The 20,419-nt window shown below is 39.0% G+C and overlaps 2 protein-coding genes across 7 annotated transcripts in view; one reads left to right on the forward strand and one right to left on the reverse strand.

The window, feature by feature from the left end:
• LOC105395940 (membrane-anchored lipid-binding protein LAM4) overlaps positions 1–16,020 on the forward strand; it is a 53,369-nt gene extending 37,349 nt beyond the window's left edge. For 4 of the 6 annotated variants that reach the window (XM_048628798.1, XM_048628803.1, XM_048628802.1 and 1 more), the window contains 8 exons: positions 3,915–4,078; positions 9,709–9,812; positions 10,245–10,439; positions 11,624–11,738; positions 12,266–12,468; positions 13,135–13,238; positions 13,407–13,431; positions 13,903–16,020. In XM_048628798.1, the coding sequence (XP_048484755.1) occupies positions 3,915–4,078; positions 9,709–9,812; positions 10,245–10,439; positions 11,624–11,738; positions 12,266–12,468; positions 13,135–13,238; positions 13,407–13,431; positions 13,903–14,007 (1,015 nt within the window). In that variant the 3' untranslated portion in view covers positions 14,008–16,020. Of the gene's footprint in view, positions 1–3,914; positions 4,079–9,708; positions 9,813–10,244; positions 10,440–11,623; positions 11,739–12,265; positions 12,469–13,134; positions 13,264–13,406; positions 13,432–13,902 lie in introns of all 6 variants that reach the window. The other 2 variants (XM_048628800.1, XM_048628799.1) reach the window with 2 other exon arrangements.
• A 3,024-nt stretch (positions 16,021–19,044) lies between these two features.
• LOC105395975 (elongation factor-like GTPase 1) overlaps positions 19,045–20,419 on the reverse strand; it is a 131,596-nt gene continuing 130,221 nt past the window's right edge. Inside the window, exons 10-11 of the mRNA XM_048628632.1 lie at positions 20,042–20,226; positions 19,045–19,531 (exon numbers count right to left, since the gene is read on the reverse strand). Of these exons, the coding sequence (XP_048484589.1) occupies positions 19,343–19,531; positions 20,042–20,226 (374 nt within the window). The 3' untranslated portion in view covers positions 19,045–19,342. The remainder of the gene's footprint in view (positions 19,532–20,041; positions 20,227–20,419) is intronic.

Raw genomic sequence — 20,419 nt, forward strand, 5'->3', positions numbered from 1 at the left:
TGGCTGATTTATAAACCAATATAGTTTTATAAGACAGTTTTTCATGTAAATGTAGATAAGCCAAATATTTTGCTAAATTCGGAGCGTTTGGCGATACATGGTTAACAGAATTATCCATACACCATTTTGCCCACTTGGACCATATACATTCATATACCTTCCTGGTCGAAGGTCTCCAACTTGAGTTTAATAAGCTCTTTTCAGCCTCGGACCAGCCAGCTAGCTGTTGTGACCACCCTTGACAAGCCAGGCCTCGAGACATATTTGATCCACTTGAGGCGGCGGCCGACATGTCCTCGTGTCCAGTAGCCGGTGGCGGAGATTCGTTATTGTAAACGGTGCACGCACGGCGCGCCTCTTGACATCTGGTCTCCAGTACACCTTGTGCCACCGGGGCACTATCAATATGTACATCCCTACCGCACTGTTGAGATGCGCCAGAACTCGAGGCACAAGATGTGGAGGTGGGAAAACCCATGCTAGCGGAAACTGCCATCTTCTGCTGAATGCGTTGTGAAATTCGGCGTTCAAGTCTCTGCAATCGCGCGATACGTACCTGGTAAGAATGTGCGCGGTTCTTGATGCGAACAAATCGATCACCGGCGTCCCGAAGCGATCGAAGATTTCGCGACACGCTCCTTCGGTCAGGTACCATTCGGTCTGAGTTTTCTGTCTGGACAATAGGTCGGCTTCGGTATTGTGTTCGTCCATTACGTGAAACAACATGTTTGTTATTTGAAATAGGGCTCTGGAGCGCAGGCCGCCCTGGTTCCTGATGTAACTCACGACGCTCTTGTTGTCGGACTGTATCAGTACAGTTGAATTGAAAAGGAGATGTTTTAGCTCCTGAATGGCCTGGATTATAGCCCACATCTCCTTGACATTGCTGTGCCAAGAAATCTGATTTTGATCCCAGATACCGCTTAGGCGAATATCGTCTAGTACCGCTCCCCACCCGGTGGCAGATGCGTCTGTCGTCAGGAAGTGTGTACATGGTAATGGGTGTATCTGTGTACTTCTGTTGGCAGAGAGTGCTTGTATCCACCATTCCAGTTCCACCAAAACTGTTTGATCGAAAGAGTGTTTTGTGAATGGCTTGTTCTTGGGAAGGTGAACGCAGGCCATTTGCAAGGGGCGGCAGTGAAGCCGCCCTCGATGGACGACAAACGATGCAAAATTCAACATGCCTAGAACGCACTGAGCATCTCTCAGACTCCAGGAGTAGGAGGCTACGATTGACTTTATCTTGGTCACTATTCTCCTCCGCTTGTCTCTGGGAAGGTACTTGGAATTCGTGGCGAGATTCCATGTTACTCCTAAGTACTCTACTATCCTGGATGGAGTGAGAGCAGACTTTTCGAAGTTTATGGTGAAACCCAGTATCGTCAATATTCGGACCGCCTCTGCGGCATGCTCGATAAGAGTTTGGCGTTCTTGATGGACTATGAGATAGTCGTCCAAGTAGACTACCACTCTGAGTCCTTGATTTCGCATTAGCTGAGCAACCCAGTTTGAAACTGTGGCGAATGCCTTGGGTGCCGATGACAGCCCGAAGGGTAGACTCGTTACTTGAAGCAGCTCTACTGTTGCGGGCGCTGACGCTACTGTCGTGGGCGCTGACGCTACTGTCGTGTCTGTCTTGTACAGGACTCTTAGAAATGGCTGGTGTGACCGAGCCACTGGTATATGGAAATAGGCCTGCTTGAGATCTATTTTTATAGCCCAATCGCCTTGTTGTAAAAAATCTGGGACGCGGTACATATTGATTAGTCTGAACTTGAACTGATGTAAATACCGATTCAGATTCCGTAAGTTGAATATCGGGCGTTTGCTGCAATCTGACTTGGCTACTAAAAACATTGGACTCACGAAGCTTGGGCTTGGTGGTGCACGAACAAGTATCTTTTGCTCTTTTAACTTTCTGATCTGCTTTGACATTTCTGTGCTGTGGGGCGTTACATATCTTAACAGCTGAGCGGGATTTATTAAGGGTGGTTTTGTTTGAAATGGGACTCGATATCCAGAAATTATTTGAATCACACAATCGGGAGCATTGAAATTTTTCCAAATATTTACATAATTTTTTAAACACCCGCCTGAGAAATGGTTTGATAAATAGTCACTTTTGAAATCTATTGTTTTTGCGATTATTGTAATCAGAAGATTTCTTGTATTCATTGCGCTTCGTACCAGATTTATTACTTTGAGGCCTTTGTGGCTTCTTACCTTGCGGCCGGGGGAAACTGAAGCTGGTGCTGGGCATAGGGTCACACTCAGGCTCCGGCCGGCTGTAGGACCTCCGCGGTCGCTTGGCACGGGAGTGATCAGGTCGATTACGCATCGACATAAGTGGCTCTTCCGCAGAGCGCTTGAGACCAGAAAATAGTTTGCTTGTTCCGCCTGCCTTCTGTAAAAAAGAGCTTAACACTTCTGCATTAAAGAGTTCAGCATTAGTTGGGGGTATTCTTCGGATGTCTTCCTTTATGTATCTATCCTTGACTCCTGACAATATACTATCCCGTCTCCTTTGAATAGTGTCTGCACGCCTACCGCAAACCATCTGGAGCAAATCTTCTGACACCTTCATGTACTCAGATTTTTCGGCAAATGAACTATTAATCTTCTCAAAGAGGGTATCAGCATTCAATACGCAACCAGGAGTAAATGACCATTGGATTAAATCCTGCAGATTATTTTTAAATAGGGTGTTCTGTTGAATGAGCGCATGCGTCATTGCTCCAAAAGATCTGTCTAAAGATTTTAGCCAAGAGGAATTTGGATCATGATGACGTAACTCAATATTCACATCTAATTCGTAAAACCCTGGTTTGGCAAGATATTTCTTTTCGGTCTCGACATATCTTACTCTCTCCCATCTGTCTGAATTAAAATGATGTAACTTTGTCAACAAGTCTAACCGAGTCTGATCGGCATTATTTACGTTGGGCTCTTTTAAATTCGTGTTAATGTTGAAGTCCAATGATCTTGCCGTTGCCGGCGGTTGAGAGAGCTGAGGTTTATTTAAAAATGGTCCATCCGATATTAATGAGCTTTGCAAAACTTCACTTGGATGTAAAGAAATATCGGAGTCACTATCAGAACTCGGGTCACCCCTACTCGAATTCTTTAAATATTGCAATATTTCACTAACCTGGTGGCTTAATGCTTCGAATTTGCCTTCGTTAATCCGCTTTTCTTCCAAAAAAGCTTTTTTCTGCGAATCATCGGAGCTTTCACTCGAACTGGAGCTTGACAATCTTCTCTTCGAATTTGACCGGTCCGGGGGCGGACGGGTCATATTTTCATCCGGAGTCTTGCTCATTTTATTATTTAGCACTTCCGCAGCACACTTTTATACAAAAGATTTTTTATCGAAATAATGAGGGTAATTTTATTTTTAAATTGAAAAAATATTTTAATTTGAAAAAATAAATCGAACAGCAACGCTGTTACTAAAGGGACTGTTCACTCGACGAAAGTCGATGCCAATGTGAGGGCTCCGCCAAGCGCCGGCGCCAAGCTGCACTCCCCTCCACTCGGGTCGGAGGCCACGCCCCCTGGCGACCGGATGCGGCGCAGAGGGGCATGAATGGGATTGTACCACGTGACGCAAGTAGTGCTGTCTCACTTTACTATAGGTCTTAAATAACGGTTCAGAGCATATAATAACGTTATTGTAAACACGAAAAGGATGCAACGATAACATATTTGAAAAGATACGCCTTTGTCTCTCTGAAAACACTATCTCAAAAGTCACATAAGCAATCCTAGATTAAAAAAAATATCCTTTTCTATTAGGTAGATTCTGATCTACCGCAATTCACTGTAGGTCATACATGCGGACTAACCAACCACCACACCATATACCATCTCTGTTCCGTCTACAAATAACCCTATCTCCCATCACCTTCCAGACAAGCGGTGAAGCCACTGTCCACATCCGTGCCGTCGGTCCGCGCCCCCGGCCAGGGCGGCGCGCTCAGCGATGCCAGCGAGGGCAAGCAGCCGAGCAAGGCGAGACAGAACAAGTTCCTCAGACACTTCCCGCAGGTCGGCCCTGATGAGAAGGTGCTTAACTGTGAGTATGGGTTTCCTGTAAACATACTTTTAGAGATAGAGGATAAAATTATGACGACTCGTATTCGTGTAGACATCAGGGCCTTGATCACGAGTGTTGTGAACTCCAGTGTGAGTCTGGGTGAGGCATATAGATAATTCGATAGCCATTTGTATGACATGATCAGTGCCCTTGTCGGTAATGTTAGAAACTAATAAACACATACAAAATCCCCAGGTGTCACATACATAGGTGACGTCACTCGGGAAAGGATCATAGACCAATACCAGTGCAGCAATTATAAGATTTTCGAACCTCCGTTTACGTTGCGTATCGTCAACTGTCACAGTCAAAATGTAAGGCATGTTAGTTCCAAAAGTGACTATATGTTGGCGCTGTTCTTTTTCCATATGTTTCTGTAGTATCGAAAATAGTATAGACTTTCCACATAAGCCCGTGATAGGCCCTCTGGATAGACGAGGATTTTAGCGTGTCGGTCATAAATACAGAGCGCGTCTAGGATTTGTCAGTGGTGAAAGGATTATCCAGTCAGAATATCGTCATTCGCTGACTGCTTAGGGTGCGTCAGACGTACATAAAATACAATTAATACGTCGCCCGGGAGGCTTCTTTCGTACACCACACGTGTGACTAGGATCATATATATATATATAGATACTCTACGTTCAACGGGCGGGCCCGGATAGAGCGTACACTTATTGTGAATACCCCGTTAAATACTGAAGGGTTTTACTTTTCAGTTCACGCTAATAATAACTTCTGTTAGGGTTAGGAAAAGTCAGAATGTCTTCGCTTTTCGCTTCAATACCAAGACAGTTCTTTTCCTCATCAGCATTCTGAAGTTTTAGACTGACGATCAGTATCTAATGACTTCACGGCAGTTAGTGGCTTTATGTAAGAAAACGTTAAATATTTTGATTAATTACAATATCAATTAATTATTTTAAAAAATATTAGTCATCACCTTATCAATTTTTGATTGCATATGTACCTATAACGTTTCATAACATAATTTATACTCTGTGAACTAAGACTTTATACAGGGTTATTGGTAAGTAGACCGGATCCTTTCAGGAGGTGATAGAGGAAGGCATTTCCAGTCGATTGAACCCAATAATGCATTATCCTAAACTTAACAATTTCTAAGATATTTAATATTTAAGGTTTTTTAATTTTTTGCCAAAATTTTATGCTTAAAACCGAAAATAAAAAAAACTAGCCACATTTCAATAATTTTTTTGGTTGTTTTGCATAAGTAACACCTTAATAAACTAATTAAAATAATCAAATGTGCATTATTCGATTTAAATTTGACATAATACCTCAAAATAGTTAAACATTTTGAAAAAATATTCAAAACGCAAAAACAAATAAATTAAATTAAAAAAGATTTTCATATGACATTTTTTGGTGCACTTCAGCTTAAAAACATGGTCAACTAATAAGCTTTCAAACAAGATGATTCAATACCAAATCGATTAAGGTATCACCAAGATATGGCCAAAACAACCAGAGAAAGCGGAGAAAACTGAGCAGGGGTTTCCATACTAAAGTTAACAGGACTGAAAACAATCACACTTTTTATCTTTAAATTGGGCTAATTTTGTTAGTTTTCCTGTTGAATTTTGTCCGTCTGTGCTGGTTGTTTTGGCCATATCTTGGTGATACCTTAATCGATTTGGTATTGAATCATCTTGTTTGAAAGCTTATTAGTTGACCATGTTTTTAAGCTGAAGTGCACAAAAAAATGTCATATGAAAATCTTTTTTAATTTAATTTATTTGTTTTTGCGTTTTGAATATTTTTTCAAAATGTTTAACAATTTTGAGGTATTATGTCTAATTTAAGTCGAATAGTGCACATTTGATTATTTTAATTAGTTTATTAAGGTGTTACTTATGCAAAACAACCAAAAAAAATATTGAAATGTGGCTAGTTTTTTTTATTTTCGGTTTTAAGCATAAAATTTTGGCAAAAAATTAAAAAAACCTTGAATATTAAATATCTCAAAAATGGTTAAGTTTAGGATAATGCATTATTGGGTTCAATCGACTGGAAATGCCTTCCTCTATCACCTCCTGAAAGGATCCGGTCTACTTACCAATAACCCTGTATATGTATATACAGTCTACAACTACTATTTTACTTTTTAGTAAAGTACCCAGTACGTACACTTCTCAGAACGTGTAATCTTGCAATCAGGAATGAGTAGTAAAGTATGATTGCACCACTCTGCAGACAGGTTTTCATGAGCTCTCTTATAATGACAAGGCCCTATTTCCTGATTGCCAGCTTAGTCTAATATCGTATAAGAAAAAACTTAATAAATCCTATAAGTAATGTAAAGAAGGTTGTTACTGTAAGGTAAAGGGGGAAATGTCCATCCCTTATTTCAAGAACATAAGGTGTTTAAAAACATTACGACCTTTTCGAATAACTATGTCTTTTTTTATATGATATGCAATTAAGCATGCACATATTTTTGCCTATTTCATTGTATTTATCTATGAATCATCGATGCGGTTAAACAATCTTGTGGTTTTACATGTGATACGTATATACGTATAATATAAACTACATTTTTCGTATTTATTTAATTGAATATCAATTACATACTATGTTACTCACTGCACCATTTCTGATAAGGGGCCGTCCATTAATCACGTGAGGTCGTTTTTCTCATTTTTTCTCCCCTGGTGATATTTGGTGAGGTTTGGGACCAACCCCCCCTCCCCTCCCTGGATCACGTGTATTTTTTTGGAAGTCTATGTAAAGGCAATTTTTGACTAGAAAAAATATAGGTCATACTACAAATCGTTAAAATTTTTGCGCCGTCCAAAATATCGGTTCAGAAATACCTAATTTTTGACAAAAAATTAATACACGTGATGTCTAACGAGAACCCCCCCTCCCCCCTCGTGATGTTTCGTGAGGTTTTCAGTACATCCTCCCCCCCACTTTGAGCCTCACGTGATTAATGGACGGCCCCTAAGGTATAATTTAATGATTAATAAACTTAAAATATGGTTAGAAAACAGTTTCTTTTCTCTTTGTCATTCCAATATGTACAGATAATATTTTTAACCGCAAACTAGGAACACATTCATTACATAAATGACTCTCGTTTGATCTAGTTGTTTGGTTAAAATCTCATTTTAGAAAACGATCAATAAAATGAATGGACCATTGTGGTACAAATAACTTTTGCGGTGGTTTCAATATCTATAATATTTTATGTGTTTACCATGGTCGCTTTGATGTGAACAGTCCTAGAAATACTCTATGGTACCTAATGGTTTATTTTATAGCGGCCCCATTGATATAAATAGCAATGGGTCAAGCAGTCCACTCATTAAACTCGTGCATACTTAGCTAAAAATATAAAATTATTTTTATATTTTTAGCCCGAAAAATTTTTTTTTTTGTTAACCGATGATAAATAATGGTAGTTATTTTTTTCACTGTTACTCTAACTAGTTACAGTAATAAATCTCCCGTATAGGTTTCAGTTAATGTTTTCGTCTGCTCTAATTACCAACCTGTAACATAAATCATAAATGTTTCAGTGGAACAGAAAATGCGTGCGTTCGATTCTCAACCTAATTTCGAATGGGAAAAGATACAAGTGTCGGTTTATTTCCGGAAAGCGTTTTTGTTCCTCAATCATAGATAATAGGGCCATTAGTAAATAAACTAGGCCGTGCTAGGGGGCCTACATTTGTGAGGTTATCTACAAGTTGATGACCTCTTTAGCCGTACCATGAATGTAGTCTTTATAACCCAGAGCTGAAAGGCTATATTAGGCCTCAGAGGATGATTTTGAATAATAAGGTTAGACGGATTTGTATGTCTAGTTTGGTAACATGAAACAGGAAGGTGAGGGTAAATATACCCTACTAGGTAAAAGACATTGGAACCGGGTAAAAACAGATATACTTAGGTATGTCGTGTTAGTTTATTGACCTATCTTCGGTCACTGATAAAAAAGTGTACTTACTGCTTTCAGTAGTATAATTTTGTGTAAGTATATGTAAAGTTAGATGGAGTGGAATGCAACCGAAATGTAATTGCATTTAAATTTATATTATATTATAAATGGCAGAAAGTCCTAAATGACACGTTTAGTGAGACTGCCGTTGTACCCATACCCATTGTGTGTATTGAGAGCTGAATAAACTTGACCCGGAGACTCAACGGACGCTGAGGTCAAATCATCTCCAAATCAAATAGAAATTAAAATGACAATAATAGCTTGACATCATTTTAGTCTAGTTAAATACGGACATCGGACATACTTTTTTAGTGAGCTCGATTGATTGGCATACCTACCAAAATTGTTTGGTACTATTTCAATCTCTATCTGAAAGTTACCTATGGGCAATATGTAGTGATCCTTTATGAAACGACTGTTGTTTGTATCCAGTATGGTACTTATTTTTTTCGTTTGTAGTGACTCCATAACGAGTATTCATTCATGTTTAACCTGTAAGCTGCCTAAGCGCGAATCCTGAAAGACACAATATACAAATTTCTCGGCTTAAAAACGGTTGATTCATAAAAAGTTCAACGTAATATTTGTAAACGAGGATTTCCAACTCAAGTTATATAATACCTATGTAGTTATCTAGTATTTCGATAGTGACGCACGTGACCCAAAGGTTGCCTCTAAGAGATCACTCTTCGCGATAAGACCAGTTGTACTTGTACTACATAATGTTTCCCTACATGTATTAGTGTAATTATCTATGTTATACATATTACATACCTATAATTATGGTTACTATAATCATTCATCTATCAGTAGTTAAGTAATGACTTTTACGGAAACATATTGTGTAGGAATAAGGTAGTCATAGATAGGCGTACTTTACTCTAATGGCCGGATTCCTATGAAGATAATGTATGCGAGTACTTATTCGATTTAACATCGCAAAAACTAGGAAAAATTACAGCATTTACTTATTGTTTTGTTGCTAAAATACTACATTTTATTCAGGCGTTTTATCTGAATAGCTTCAGTACAATTAAGTAGAACAATAGTTTCTACCACTTTCTTCCCGGTGTATTGTGAATTATTTATCTGGGTTGATGTGACAAGGTCCCACGCAGTCATAGACGGCAATAACCACATTCTCTCGCAAATTGTTAGTTAACAATTTAATAAGAGCTCTGACGTTAGACGAATTCCACTTTTTTACCATTACCCGTGTATACTTAAGTTCATTAGTCCCTGTGGGTATATTCGAGTGATTATTACTAATGACTAACATACCAATGTCTAAGTATTTTTTATTTATTATACATTCTTTTCTAATTGGAATTGTAAGAGCAATAGTTCAGATAAGAGAAACGAGACATCAAAATTACATTATAATAATAGTCTAATCAAATTTTATCAAATGTTCGAAAAAATTGGAGTCATTTAATGTCGAAATTTTTCAAATGAAACATTTTCATTGTTAGTGAGTGACGAGTGTATCGCCACCGGACCTTGAGTCTCATCGCAGACCACTTTCAGACAAACCTTAGACAAAAGTTGTTCAGAATGATCCCGTGAGTCCTCTCCTTTCGGCTTAGTATACCTTTTTGGAACACCCTGTATAAATTGTATCCTATTCCGTTATCTACAGATTACTCGTGCGCGCTGGTGGGCGACATCCTGCTGCAGGGGCACCTCTACATCACCAGGAACTACTTCGCCTTCTACTCGAACGTCTTCGGATATGTCACCAAGGTGAGTGCGGATTGTTAAAATAGATTGGAATAGGTTGGTTTACGGCATAGACCTACTACACAGCTACGGGTATTTGTGGAGAGCAGTGGCCAGACCACCTGTCAGATGGTCACAAGTAGTTGTGAAAGTTGACTGAAGGTAGTGGATTAGATAACACGGAACAGTTACCTATCACAAAAAATGCATATTCATAAGGAATAAGGATAGGCCTATATCCAAGAGTAAGAGACAGATAGCTTCATCTTCTTCAGTGTGAAACACTAGAGCTATAATAGCTTGTCAGATTAGTTGTCAGTCGCCCGAGGTGCCTAGGGTACGCCGGAAGGAATACAAAGATTAAGTTGATACCTCACTCAGGATCACGTCAGAGAAGATAGCTAGCTGATGATAATGATTTAAACTTACCTAACAAAAACCTTTCCCCCTCCACAGCTACTAATCCCCACTTCAACCGTCCTCCGGGTGACAAAGGAGAAGATGGCGCGCATAATCCCCAACGCGGTAGGCGTGTGCACGGTGGACTCGAGGCACGTGTTCGGCTCGCTGCTGTCGCGGGACTCCACGTACAAGCTCATGACCTCCGTGTGGAAGGCGGCCCGGTCCAGCCTCAGCCCGCCTGATCGCACGGTAACATATCTTACTAGCGAGCTTAGCTTCTCCCTGAAAGGTTTTACCGTGGGAATTCCGGGATAAAAATTTCACATACACGTTCCTCTTAATACACTCTTTATATTTAAAAAAACCGCAACAAAATCCGTCGGGTAGTTTAAAGAAGATCTAAGCAAACATACGTAAAGCGCGGTCGCTAAGCACAGAGAAAATCGAACGAAAAATTAAGACTTCAAGATTATACCACATACTTACATACATCTAATGCTAACAATGATTACTTTTCCAGTTCTAAAGAAAATACTAAAGCGCAAATTAAAAGACTGAAATTAAATTGTCCAAACTCTGTCTATTTCGATCTATCGTTGAAATGGTATTCGAAATATATCACATGTGCTTACGCATTAAATTTGGCACCAGTGCAGTTTTTCCAATTGTATTTAGTGTCTAATTGATTACTGATACGATAACACTATCTGATCAATACTAATAAGAAGTAATGGTTTTAAATGGTGATATTCGCTTTCGGCATAATTACAGGAAGAGACGGGTAAAATCAGATCGTTTCATTTGTCATCCACCATCCTGTACCATCCTGTATTAGCATCGTCCACATAAAAATGAACACTAATTTTAATGTTCCTATACAAAGGTTGGTTCTAGCAAACAAATAAAGCGTAGATTTAGATCACAAAGTTGAAGAAAGGAATTGTTAAGGTATTTTAAAAATATTTGATCATTTATAATGCTACATTACCCCCGACTTTTATCCCGGAATTCCCATGGGTAGCCCTTTAAAGCGATACGCACTATAAGTTTTTAGTAAAGAATCACTGTGAGTAAAAAATGCGCATATTGTAACGGGCCGCATCGCATTTTATATGACATTGCTGCCCGCTTTGTCCCGGCATAGTGCGTGATAGTCCATGTTACATATTATTACAAAATACACTGGAGCGACGTGGAATAGCGTGACCATTAGTGCCGTGCACTCCCTGAGGTATGCGCGCGGCGAGACGGAGGTGAATCGGCTACTGCGCTCTGTCATGTCTCTATCTCTGTCTCTGTCACGCTCGTGGCGGCCCCACCCCGCACGTCGCCGCGCATTCCTCAGGGAGTGCACAGCACTAATGGTCACACTATAGTCCTTAACTTTTGCTAACTTCTTAAACGTGTATTAATCTTATATTTCTATCCTTCAGCAATTACGTTGCGAGACGGAGCCGGACGCTTCAGAGCTGTCGGTAGAAGACGAGACGAGCTCGGCCGGCGGCGGCGACGTCACCGACGCGCGCCACGACCAACCACCCCCCACACGTGAGTACAGTACCTATAGTATAGCATGCTGAGGTCCCGGGTTCGATGACTATACGGGCATCGAACCCGGGACATGTGTGTCCATTAGCAGTTATATATATAAAAAAACTTGCTGAGGTCCCGGGTTAGATGTCTATACGGAGCTGTCAGTGGAAGACGAGACGAGCTCGGCCGGCGGCGGCGACCAGCCGCCCCCCACACGTGAGTACAATAATATCATCATCAGCGATTATTCTCACGATTATTCTCTCCTAGAGAATCTAAGATACTTAATTGAAAATTTCCCACCATCCTGCCGGTGGCAAGCAGCCTTGAGAGTCCACTGCTGGACATAGAAATCTCCCATGAAGAATCCACTACACTGTCCACAGCCGTGATGAATGGATGATTGTGTGGTGGACCGAACATTTTTGTAAAACTGTGATTAGCAAAAAGTGTGGTCTAGTACTTACTTTTTACAACGAACGTATTTCGTTCCTATAAATTAACCGAAATATCTAACTAACCAACCAAAACCTTTATTCCAGCTCTCAACAAGCCGCACTCATCCCACACAACCCCGGCGGCGGTCATCCAGCCAGCTCTACTCACGGGAACCCCTTCGCTAGTGCAGCCAAACAACGACGGGCTCACCAGATACCTGCTAATAGCCGTGGCGTTCTTGCTAGCGGTGTCCGCACTGTTTCTAGCGGTCAAGCTGTACTTTGGAGCGCCGAAGGATGAATTTGAGGTGGGTTTTGTTGATAAATTGTTTGCAGTGCCATCTGTGTATGTTTGTCGGAACTACTTAATTTAGTATAGTATCAGATGTGTAGTAGTGAATGTACTAAATCTAAGCCGTAATTTACCTAATTATAATACGTATTTCTATCCTTTTTGTTTATGATGTTCGTACGTTTGCACGAACGGTGGAGCTCTCTGTAGGCCTATCACAGGTTCTGTCAACGCAAGTCGCTAGCGTAATTCACACACAGCGTATGACATCTTGATCAGCGCCCCTGTCGTTAACGGTAGGAACTAATAAAACGCATACAAATTCCAGTGACTTTAGTCGACCACACTGATAGACCACCGGCTGATTCCCCGACTGAATCCCTTCACCATCCGCACATCGGATACTACACTATATCAAATAGTTCTGACAATTTTTTTATTTTTTTTTACGTTCAAGTTGGCGATCAACTCTGCATACTCCTCTCTATTCTTTGGCAAGCGCGAAAGGGCTGGCCACTACCGTCCATTCTCTTATATTGCGAAAGCACGACTTTCTCCTTCTGCCACGCGATACTCCAACCCCATATTTAACCCCAAACATTTCACATTCCAGGACCAGTTATCCAAGCTATCCGGGTCAGAACTCTACTCTTAACTTAACCCCTAATATCTCTAATTCCAGGACGAGTTATCCAAGCTGTCCGGCTCAGAGCTGTACTCGGAGCTGGTGCGGTGGCGCGCGCGACTGCACGGGCGCGCCGCCACAGAGCTGCAGGCCTTCCTCACCACCAACTTATTGCTGCTCACCAAGGTACTATTTGTGTTGTGCACTATGGAACCCCAGAGGTGCAGAGGGTCCCCACTAACATCCGCCACTTGATGATGTGGCGGATGTATGTACAGGGCGTCCACGGGAGAGCTTGCCATTTGCCCAAGCGAGTTGCAGGCCCTTATCACCAACCTGCTGCTGCTCACTAAGGTACATACTGCTTACCTACTGTATATCTAGTTCACTAGTATATAGGCCACCCTACTGTACCTAGTACACTAGTATATAGGCCACTGAAATGAACTGTTTTAATAGGTATCCCAAGTAGGTAACCGGAGCGAGTTGGAGGAGTACGCTCGAGACAGTTAAAGAGCCTTCACCTTAGGTCGCTCTGCTATTGTTGCGCAACCGCCGCAGTTAAAATATATGGCAGCGGCGAGGAAGCAAAGCACTAACACTAGCATTTCATACAAGGGCTTGTCTTGGCGGTAAATGGATTGGCTAGTTTGATTTGCGTCTACCACTGATTGCCCAGTGCCCAGGTTGTGCAAACGTACGCGTACGTAGGTATAAGGTGTTGATAATACGTCACTCGGGTTTCTTTTTTGGTACTTATAATTTTGTAAATAGGCTTATCTAACAGTGAAATATTAACTTACTTATATTTCCATTTATTTCCAGGTGCGGCAGTCCCTAGAAGCGCTCTCCGGCGTGATCCTCACAGACATGGCGCAAGGGAACAACATGAACCTAGAGATACCCCCAAACGAGACCGCGTTCAGTTAGCGAAATGTCTCCGGTGAACCGTGTGGACTATGAACCCGTGAGTTTGCTATTCGTCGGTTAAACACAGAATACAAAACCATAGAGTTTCGTTACGCTTTTAAACAATATCAATGATTGCGACAGCGACAGATCAGATAGCTTTTTGTTATAACTATTTATTTATCTGATTGGATACTGACATTATTTTGTTAGAAGTTTTGTGTTCTGGTACTAAAGATTCGGTGGTTTTGTGTTTTAAAAGCGTAGCAAAACAAGCAATGGTGTGATATAAGGTATTTATTTTCGCATTTATCTATTCGGTCTTTGGGTGTGTAATGAAATGTTTTTTCAGTAGAAGACAATACTTAATGTATACTACATTATACATTACATGTTTTGTGTGGCTGGGCAAAATGGAGTGACCAAAACCTTACTTAAAACCATTGAGATATTATTGTTTTTAATTTATTTAGTGTTAAGTTTAATGATGTTACTTTTTATTTTCAGTTATGAATTCCATGTTATTTATACATCATTGTTAAATCTGTTACGTTATAATTTGATTGAACAAATTACAGTTAAGATAAATCGAAGGCTAAATCATGAGACCACGTTTGAAGGTTGTAACTGCTATTTGTTGATTAAAACCTACATTGAAACAAATCATAGGAATGGGTAATTTATATTGTGTTAAACACAGTGCATTACAATTTTTTCAACATTTTTAGTTATTCGTGTTAACGTAAACGACATAGAATAACATGAAATAAATTGATGTATATTTCATTGACAGTCACGTCTTTATAATTTCTGGTGTGTTTATACTTCTGAAATACGGAATCTGACAATGCAACTCCTATCATGGTCAGATTTTCAAACACTACTATAGTCAGTTAAATGATTAGATATGGGTTAGTTAGGGTGGTGCTAGTAAAGTAAGCATGGTTGTACATTAAGGTACGGTCAAACTAACAACATTCCTTTTATGTAATTGAAGTTAATACCGTTTAATGTTTTGCCTAAAAAATGTGGACTCAGCTGGACAGCTAAAGAAAAAATACATCATTTATCAGTAGTATCTTCTTAGATTGTCAGTGACAAACACCAGATCCGGTAACCGTGGTAAAATGGCGTATACAGGCTGTTGCAAAAGCGGTATAGTAAGCTAAAAGGGGTGACTCTGCTCCCTTTTTAAAACATCCTGTGTAAGGTACAGTTGCTTCGTCTCTCAGGGACGCTTATAACAATAAAAAGTAGATACTGTGTTTTTAATATACCTATACTTGTTTCTTGCCATTATCTTAAACTTTTATAACGCATTTTCATAACGTACCTACCTACATTTGTATCAAATCCAATTTTTTGTAATGCATGTTTAAATATGTATTCTAATTTTCGAAAAAATACTATTAGTCATATTGAATCCGGAAAATCTTTTTTGTGCTATTTGCTTTAAGTTTTAAGCATACCTAAATGAAGTTTAGAAATTAATATTAAGGTTGGTTAATCTAGTCTAAAAGCTCAATGCGGATAAATATTTATAATGTACTTATAATGTCGTTGTAAGAAAAAAACAATCATTGTAGGTTGAAAATATTTTTTAAATTTATGAATTTGGTATGTCTATTATTTTTTTATCAAGTTGTACCTAGATGCAGGATATTTTAATTTCATGGAATTGATTCATTTCTATGCATATACGGGTTCCAATTTACGTTTACTGTTTTCTGTTTACAATTCAGATTTTATTAGTTATGCGTTTAAGCGTAAATGAAATAATTAACAATCAGCAGGCATGTGTTTAGTTTCGCTAGGTTACCACTTTGTGCCAAAGTACTACCTTGCACATATGAAATTGCAACGTTTTTATCATAAGCATTTTTACCAAATCTTTTAGTAGGTTGGTTGGTTGCTAGGTTGCAATTTGTTAATTTGATTGATGACCGCATTGTCGTTTACCTATTTCATGTGATTATGCTATGGTTATTTTGTATATCGGATATAGATTTACCTTGCGTATCATATTATATTGTTTTAGAATAAAACTTTTAAAGCATGAATTTGTATATTACAATCCTTAATTACACTATATCATTAGTGCATATTATGTAGGTAAATTTGTTATGTATAAGAAGGCTGTGTATGACACAATCATGTATTGCAATCTTTTTAAATATATGTATTCAAATTGTAAAAAAATATTGCCAAAGACAAGACTAGAGTAATATATCAAAACTTAGATAGTTAGAAATGTAGTGATGTTTGTACAGTAGTTAGCTGTAGTTAAGCTGGTGTAAATATAATTATTTAATTAAGTTAAGTGTTATACGTATCTATCTACTTAAATTGCGTGTAGCTCAGTATAAAATAATTATTTCCTTCTATTAAAAAACTATACGTAATTCTGCCTTGCCAGTGCACTACACAAAATAATGATTTGTTAAAATACCTTAGCGATACGCTTTTGTTTTATTAAACTACAGTATTGGCATCTACTGTGCTACCACAAAAAACTTTAAACACTGTTTAACAAGTGCTTAAAACGAAATTTTACAGATTTTGTAGTCGTTTGACAGCGCTAAACATCTGTTAAATACTGTCTAAGTTTTTGTGGTAAGACCCATAGAGTTTTAATTCTGAATTAAATAACAACGCCAGTTACACCTATTCCATTTCTTTTTTTACTGAAAACATGTACGTACCTAAACTATATATTTTGTAGTGGTAGCATGTTAGTTAAAATAAAAGGTATCTAGGTACATGTATTTGTTCCTTCTGACTGTAAATTTATCGATAGTTCAATGATATCCAAGTGCAATGCATATTATAATATTTTAGATTTATTTATTTCTACAACGTAGGAATTGTTAACACTATCAATGTAATCCTTGTAGGTATTATTGTGATTGATGATTATTTGAGTCATTGTTTTCGTAAGTTTGTTTTTGAGTTTGGGATTTGTTTGTTGTTTATGTAAATAAATAGATATTTATGAGTAATATAACACAAATTGTTTTCTTTAAATCATAAAGGAGAACGGCAGTCCTCGTACCGCCAATTTTTTGGAGCGTTTCAGAACCATGTTTTCACCATTTATTAATACAGTGTAGATAAGGTATTTCCAGTATTTACAATATTTTTAGAAGTCGGGGGAAAAGAGAAAAATATAAACGAATAATATTTAAATCTAAGGATAATGGAACGTAAAAACAAACATATAGAGAATGGAACGTAACAACTGTGATGCCAGCCCTCGGAATATTACCAGCAAATCCGAGCAACAAAGTAATCGAATAGAAATATCGATACAATCTTAAATACAAAAGATATTTTATTTATCAATAAATTACATGTTCTGGTACTATTTGTGCCTAAACTAGTACATTTGGTTTATAAAACATCATTATATTTAAGTCTTGAAGACTTTTATCCATAGTAAACCATTTTCTTTTTCTCTTTATTCGATTCACTATAATCGATATTTTTTGAATATTTAAATCTAATAACACTGAATCTTGCTTGTCAATCTTGTCATAGTAGTTGTTATTTCATTTTCCATTACATAACCTAATTATTTAATATTTTGAATACCGCTGAAACTGCTGAAGAAATAGAACAAATGTGACAAAGGAGAGAACCAGAGCCGGTTCCTGTTCCACCTCCCCGGCAGGCTTCCAGGCTTCCGTCCCACTTCTTCATCAGGAACCTGCAGAAGTAGCAGAACAAGAACACGCAAAATCCTGACAATATTTTCTATGAACCATAGGATGATAAATACCTAAGTCAAATATGAGAAGAGCAACTGCGTTCTGCAGTTCGAATCCCGGCGCTGACATGTACCAATGTGTTCTTTGAATTTAATTAAAATGTATACCATCACACTTACAGTGAAGGAAACCTGCATACCTATCTAGATTTAGCACATCTAGAGAGCCAGGTGCAGGTACTTACACCCCAACAGAGAATAGAATAGGGTAGGTAATAGGAACATAAAATTCCTAAAGTTGATTCCAGGCAAATTATGTTATGTAAATAAAACAATGATCTTTTAAACAGTATATTTTATTTCATTACATTACTCGCCAAATGCATACCCATATAGTAGAACCTTTACATATAGCATTTCGAAATGGCATAGCAGATCCCTGTTGCGGAATGGCAATTTAAAACTTCAGAAGTTGGATAAGTATAACATTATTCCATGATGAAAGTAGTAGCCTGATCTAGTCGATAATATTAATAAAATCATTATATTTATTATGTACGTTGCACGTCCCGTATTTATTTAAACGTAAACATATAACTTGATATACCTAACATATTATTATCAAATTATTATTCACGTTGTTCGTCTTGTGTTGTTCAAGTGTTGACATGGTGTTGACGTTTAGTTGTTGACATGACACATTTTTTTATCATTTCAATTTTTCTGCTCTGGTTTGTCAATTTTTATCATTATACTGAGATCCAACCTAGACATTTATGACGTAAATCACAGAGTACTTGGCATAAACATTACTTCACTTGACGTTCCATTCTCCCTGTATTAATGTTTACGTTCCATTACGACTACATTTAAACATTATTTTTCTTCATTTTTCTCATTTCGCCCAGCTTCTAAAAATCTAGTAATTTATTTATTTGTGTACCTATACAGTGACTCTCTAAACATGGTACTTTCATTACGGAACCCGTCATTTTCATAGGGGTACCAAACGTCCTTAGAACTCTGCCATTGTCCTTTAAAATCATTTACCTACAGGGTGGAATTTTAAAAGTGTTGTTCCCGTTGCCAGGTCAATGTTTGATCATCTCTATTATGGAACATCATGGATAAAATTATAAAATGTATATTAATTCTATGAGGGGAATAAACGGGCGGCTGTAAGAAAGCTAATGAACAAAATAAAACCCTCAATTTATGAAAATACTTAGTTAAACCATTTATTTTTAACGTCCTCAGTACCTACATAATATTAACATTAAAATATCACAAGGATACAAAATTAACGAGAACATATTTATTGCTTAAACAGGGTCATAAAATCTAAAGTTTTCACAATGATGGCCATTCTCAATCCGTATGGTAAAGCCATCTTAAAGCGGGGTTGAGAATAGTGTCATTTGCCTCTATCAGATTTCACGCGAAGCAACGCGACTAAACATACCCCTCTATTGTCTACCTTCGTATAGACCTACACCCTTATTCATAGAAAAGTTATAGGACATTTTAGCTATTGAACTATTTTGTCCCCCTCTACCTTAGAACAAATTGTTCTTTGACAGAGAGGGACAAAAGTTCAATAGCTAAAACGTCCAATAACTTTTCTATGAATAAGGGGGCTAATCACCCTACCTACTTATTCTTAGACAGCGTCCTCTGTTTCTCGGCATGCTGTACGAGATGCTTGTCGGTGGACAGTCCCTTGCGAGCCCTCACCGAGTCCATGTAGGCCTTGGCGCGGTTCACCCCGTCCCACTTCTCTCCCCAGTGCAGGTATTCCTCTTCAGTGCGTGGCCGCCAGAACGGGTCGATGTCTATCACCTGGAATGTAAGTAGTCGGCGCGTTAATTCCATGAACATATAGAAATATTTTAAAATAGGTCTTATTAAAAACTACGATTACCTACGATGGAATAACCTAAGAGCCCGAGAGTTACAGGAATGCTGTGGCGACATTATTGTTTATATTTATTTATTTAAATAAGGAACACCCGCACATATTGTGTTTGATGGGGTTTAACCAGCAAGAAACGAAGTTTGGGGGGAATGCCATTGTCATTACTTGACTGGTAGTTCCACCAATAACGGCTCCTTTACCTATTCGTAGTGGCTTCCAGTTCTTCGGTAGAAGATGACGGATCTGTCTTACTTCTTACACTTCACGCTATATACCTACTTGCGGAAAAATCTCTAGATCCAATAAAACCGACGATCTTAGTCGGGTCGCCGGTAGTGGCTGGATGAGGACGGCCGAGGACCGAGTGTTGTGGAGAGGCCTATATCCAGCAGTGGATGACTATTGGCTGCTTGATAATGATGAATAAAACCCACCTCCCAATGGCTGAACAGCAGCTGCGGCGCAGCTAACCCGGACGTGTGCGTGCGCAGCTCCAGCGCGAATTTGAAGCTCTCCGCCACCGGCATGAGGGCCCGGACGCGGAACGACGCCGAGCCGCCCTGCAGGTCGCCCGCCACCACGCGCCCGCCGCGCCGCCCCAGCGCCGCGTACAACTTGCCTGGGAGAGAAAGATTTTTATTATTAATACCATACATTCAAAAAAAAAACACGCACTCACGCCTTGTACTCCCATGTACTCCCTTGCGGGGTAGGCAGAGGTGCATTGCTGCACCCACTTTTCGCCAGAGTGTTATGTTAGTCCCAATGTAATAGGGGGCGGGCCTATTGCCATTTTACGGGCACATCCAAGA

The sequence above is a fragment of the Plutella xylostella genome, chromosome 21 (genome assembly GCF_932276165.1).
Source record: "Plutella xylostella chromosome 21, ilPluXylo3.1, whole genome shotgun sequence".
Lineage (NCBI taxonomy): Eukaryota > Metazoa > Arthropoda > Insecta > Lepidoptera > Plutellidae > Plutella > Plutella xylostella.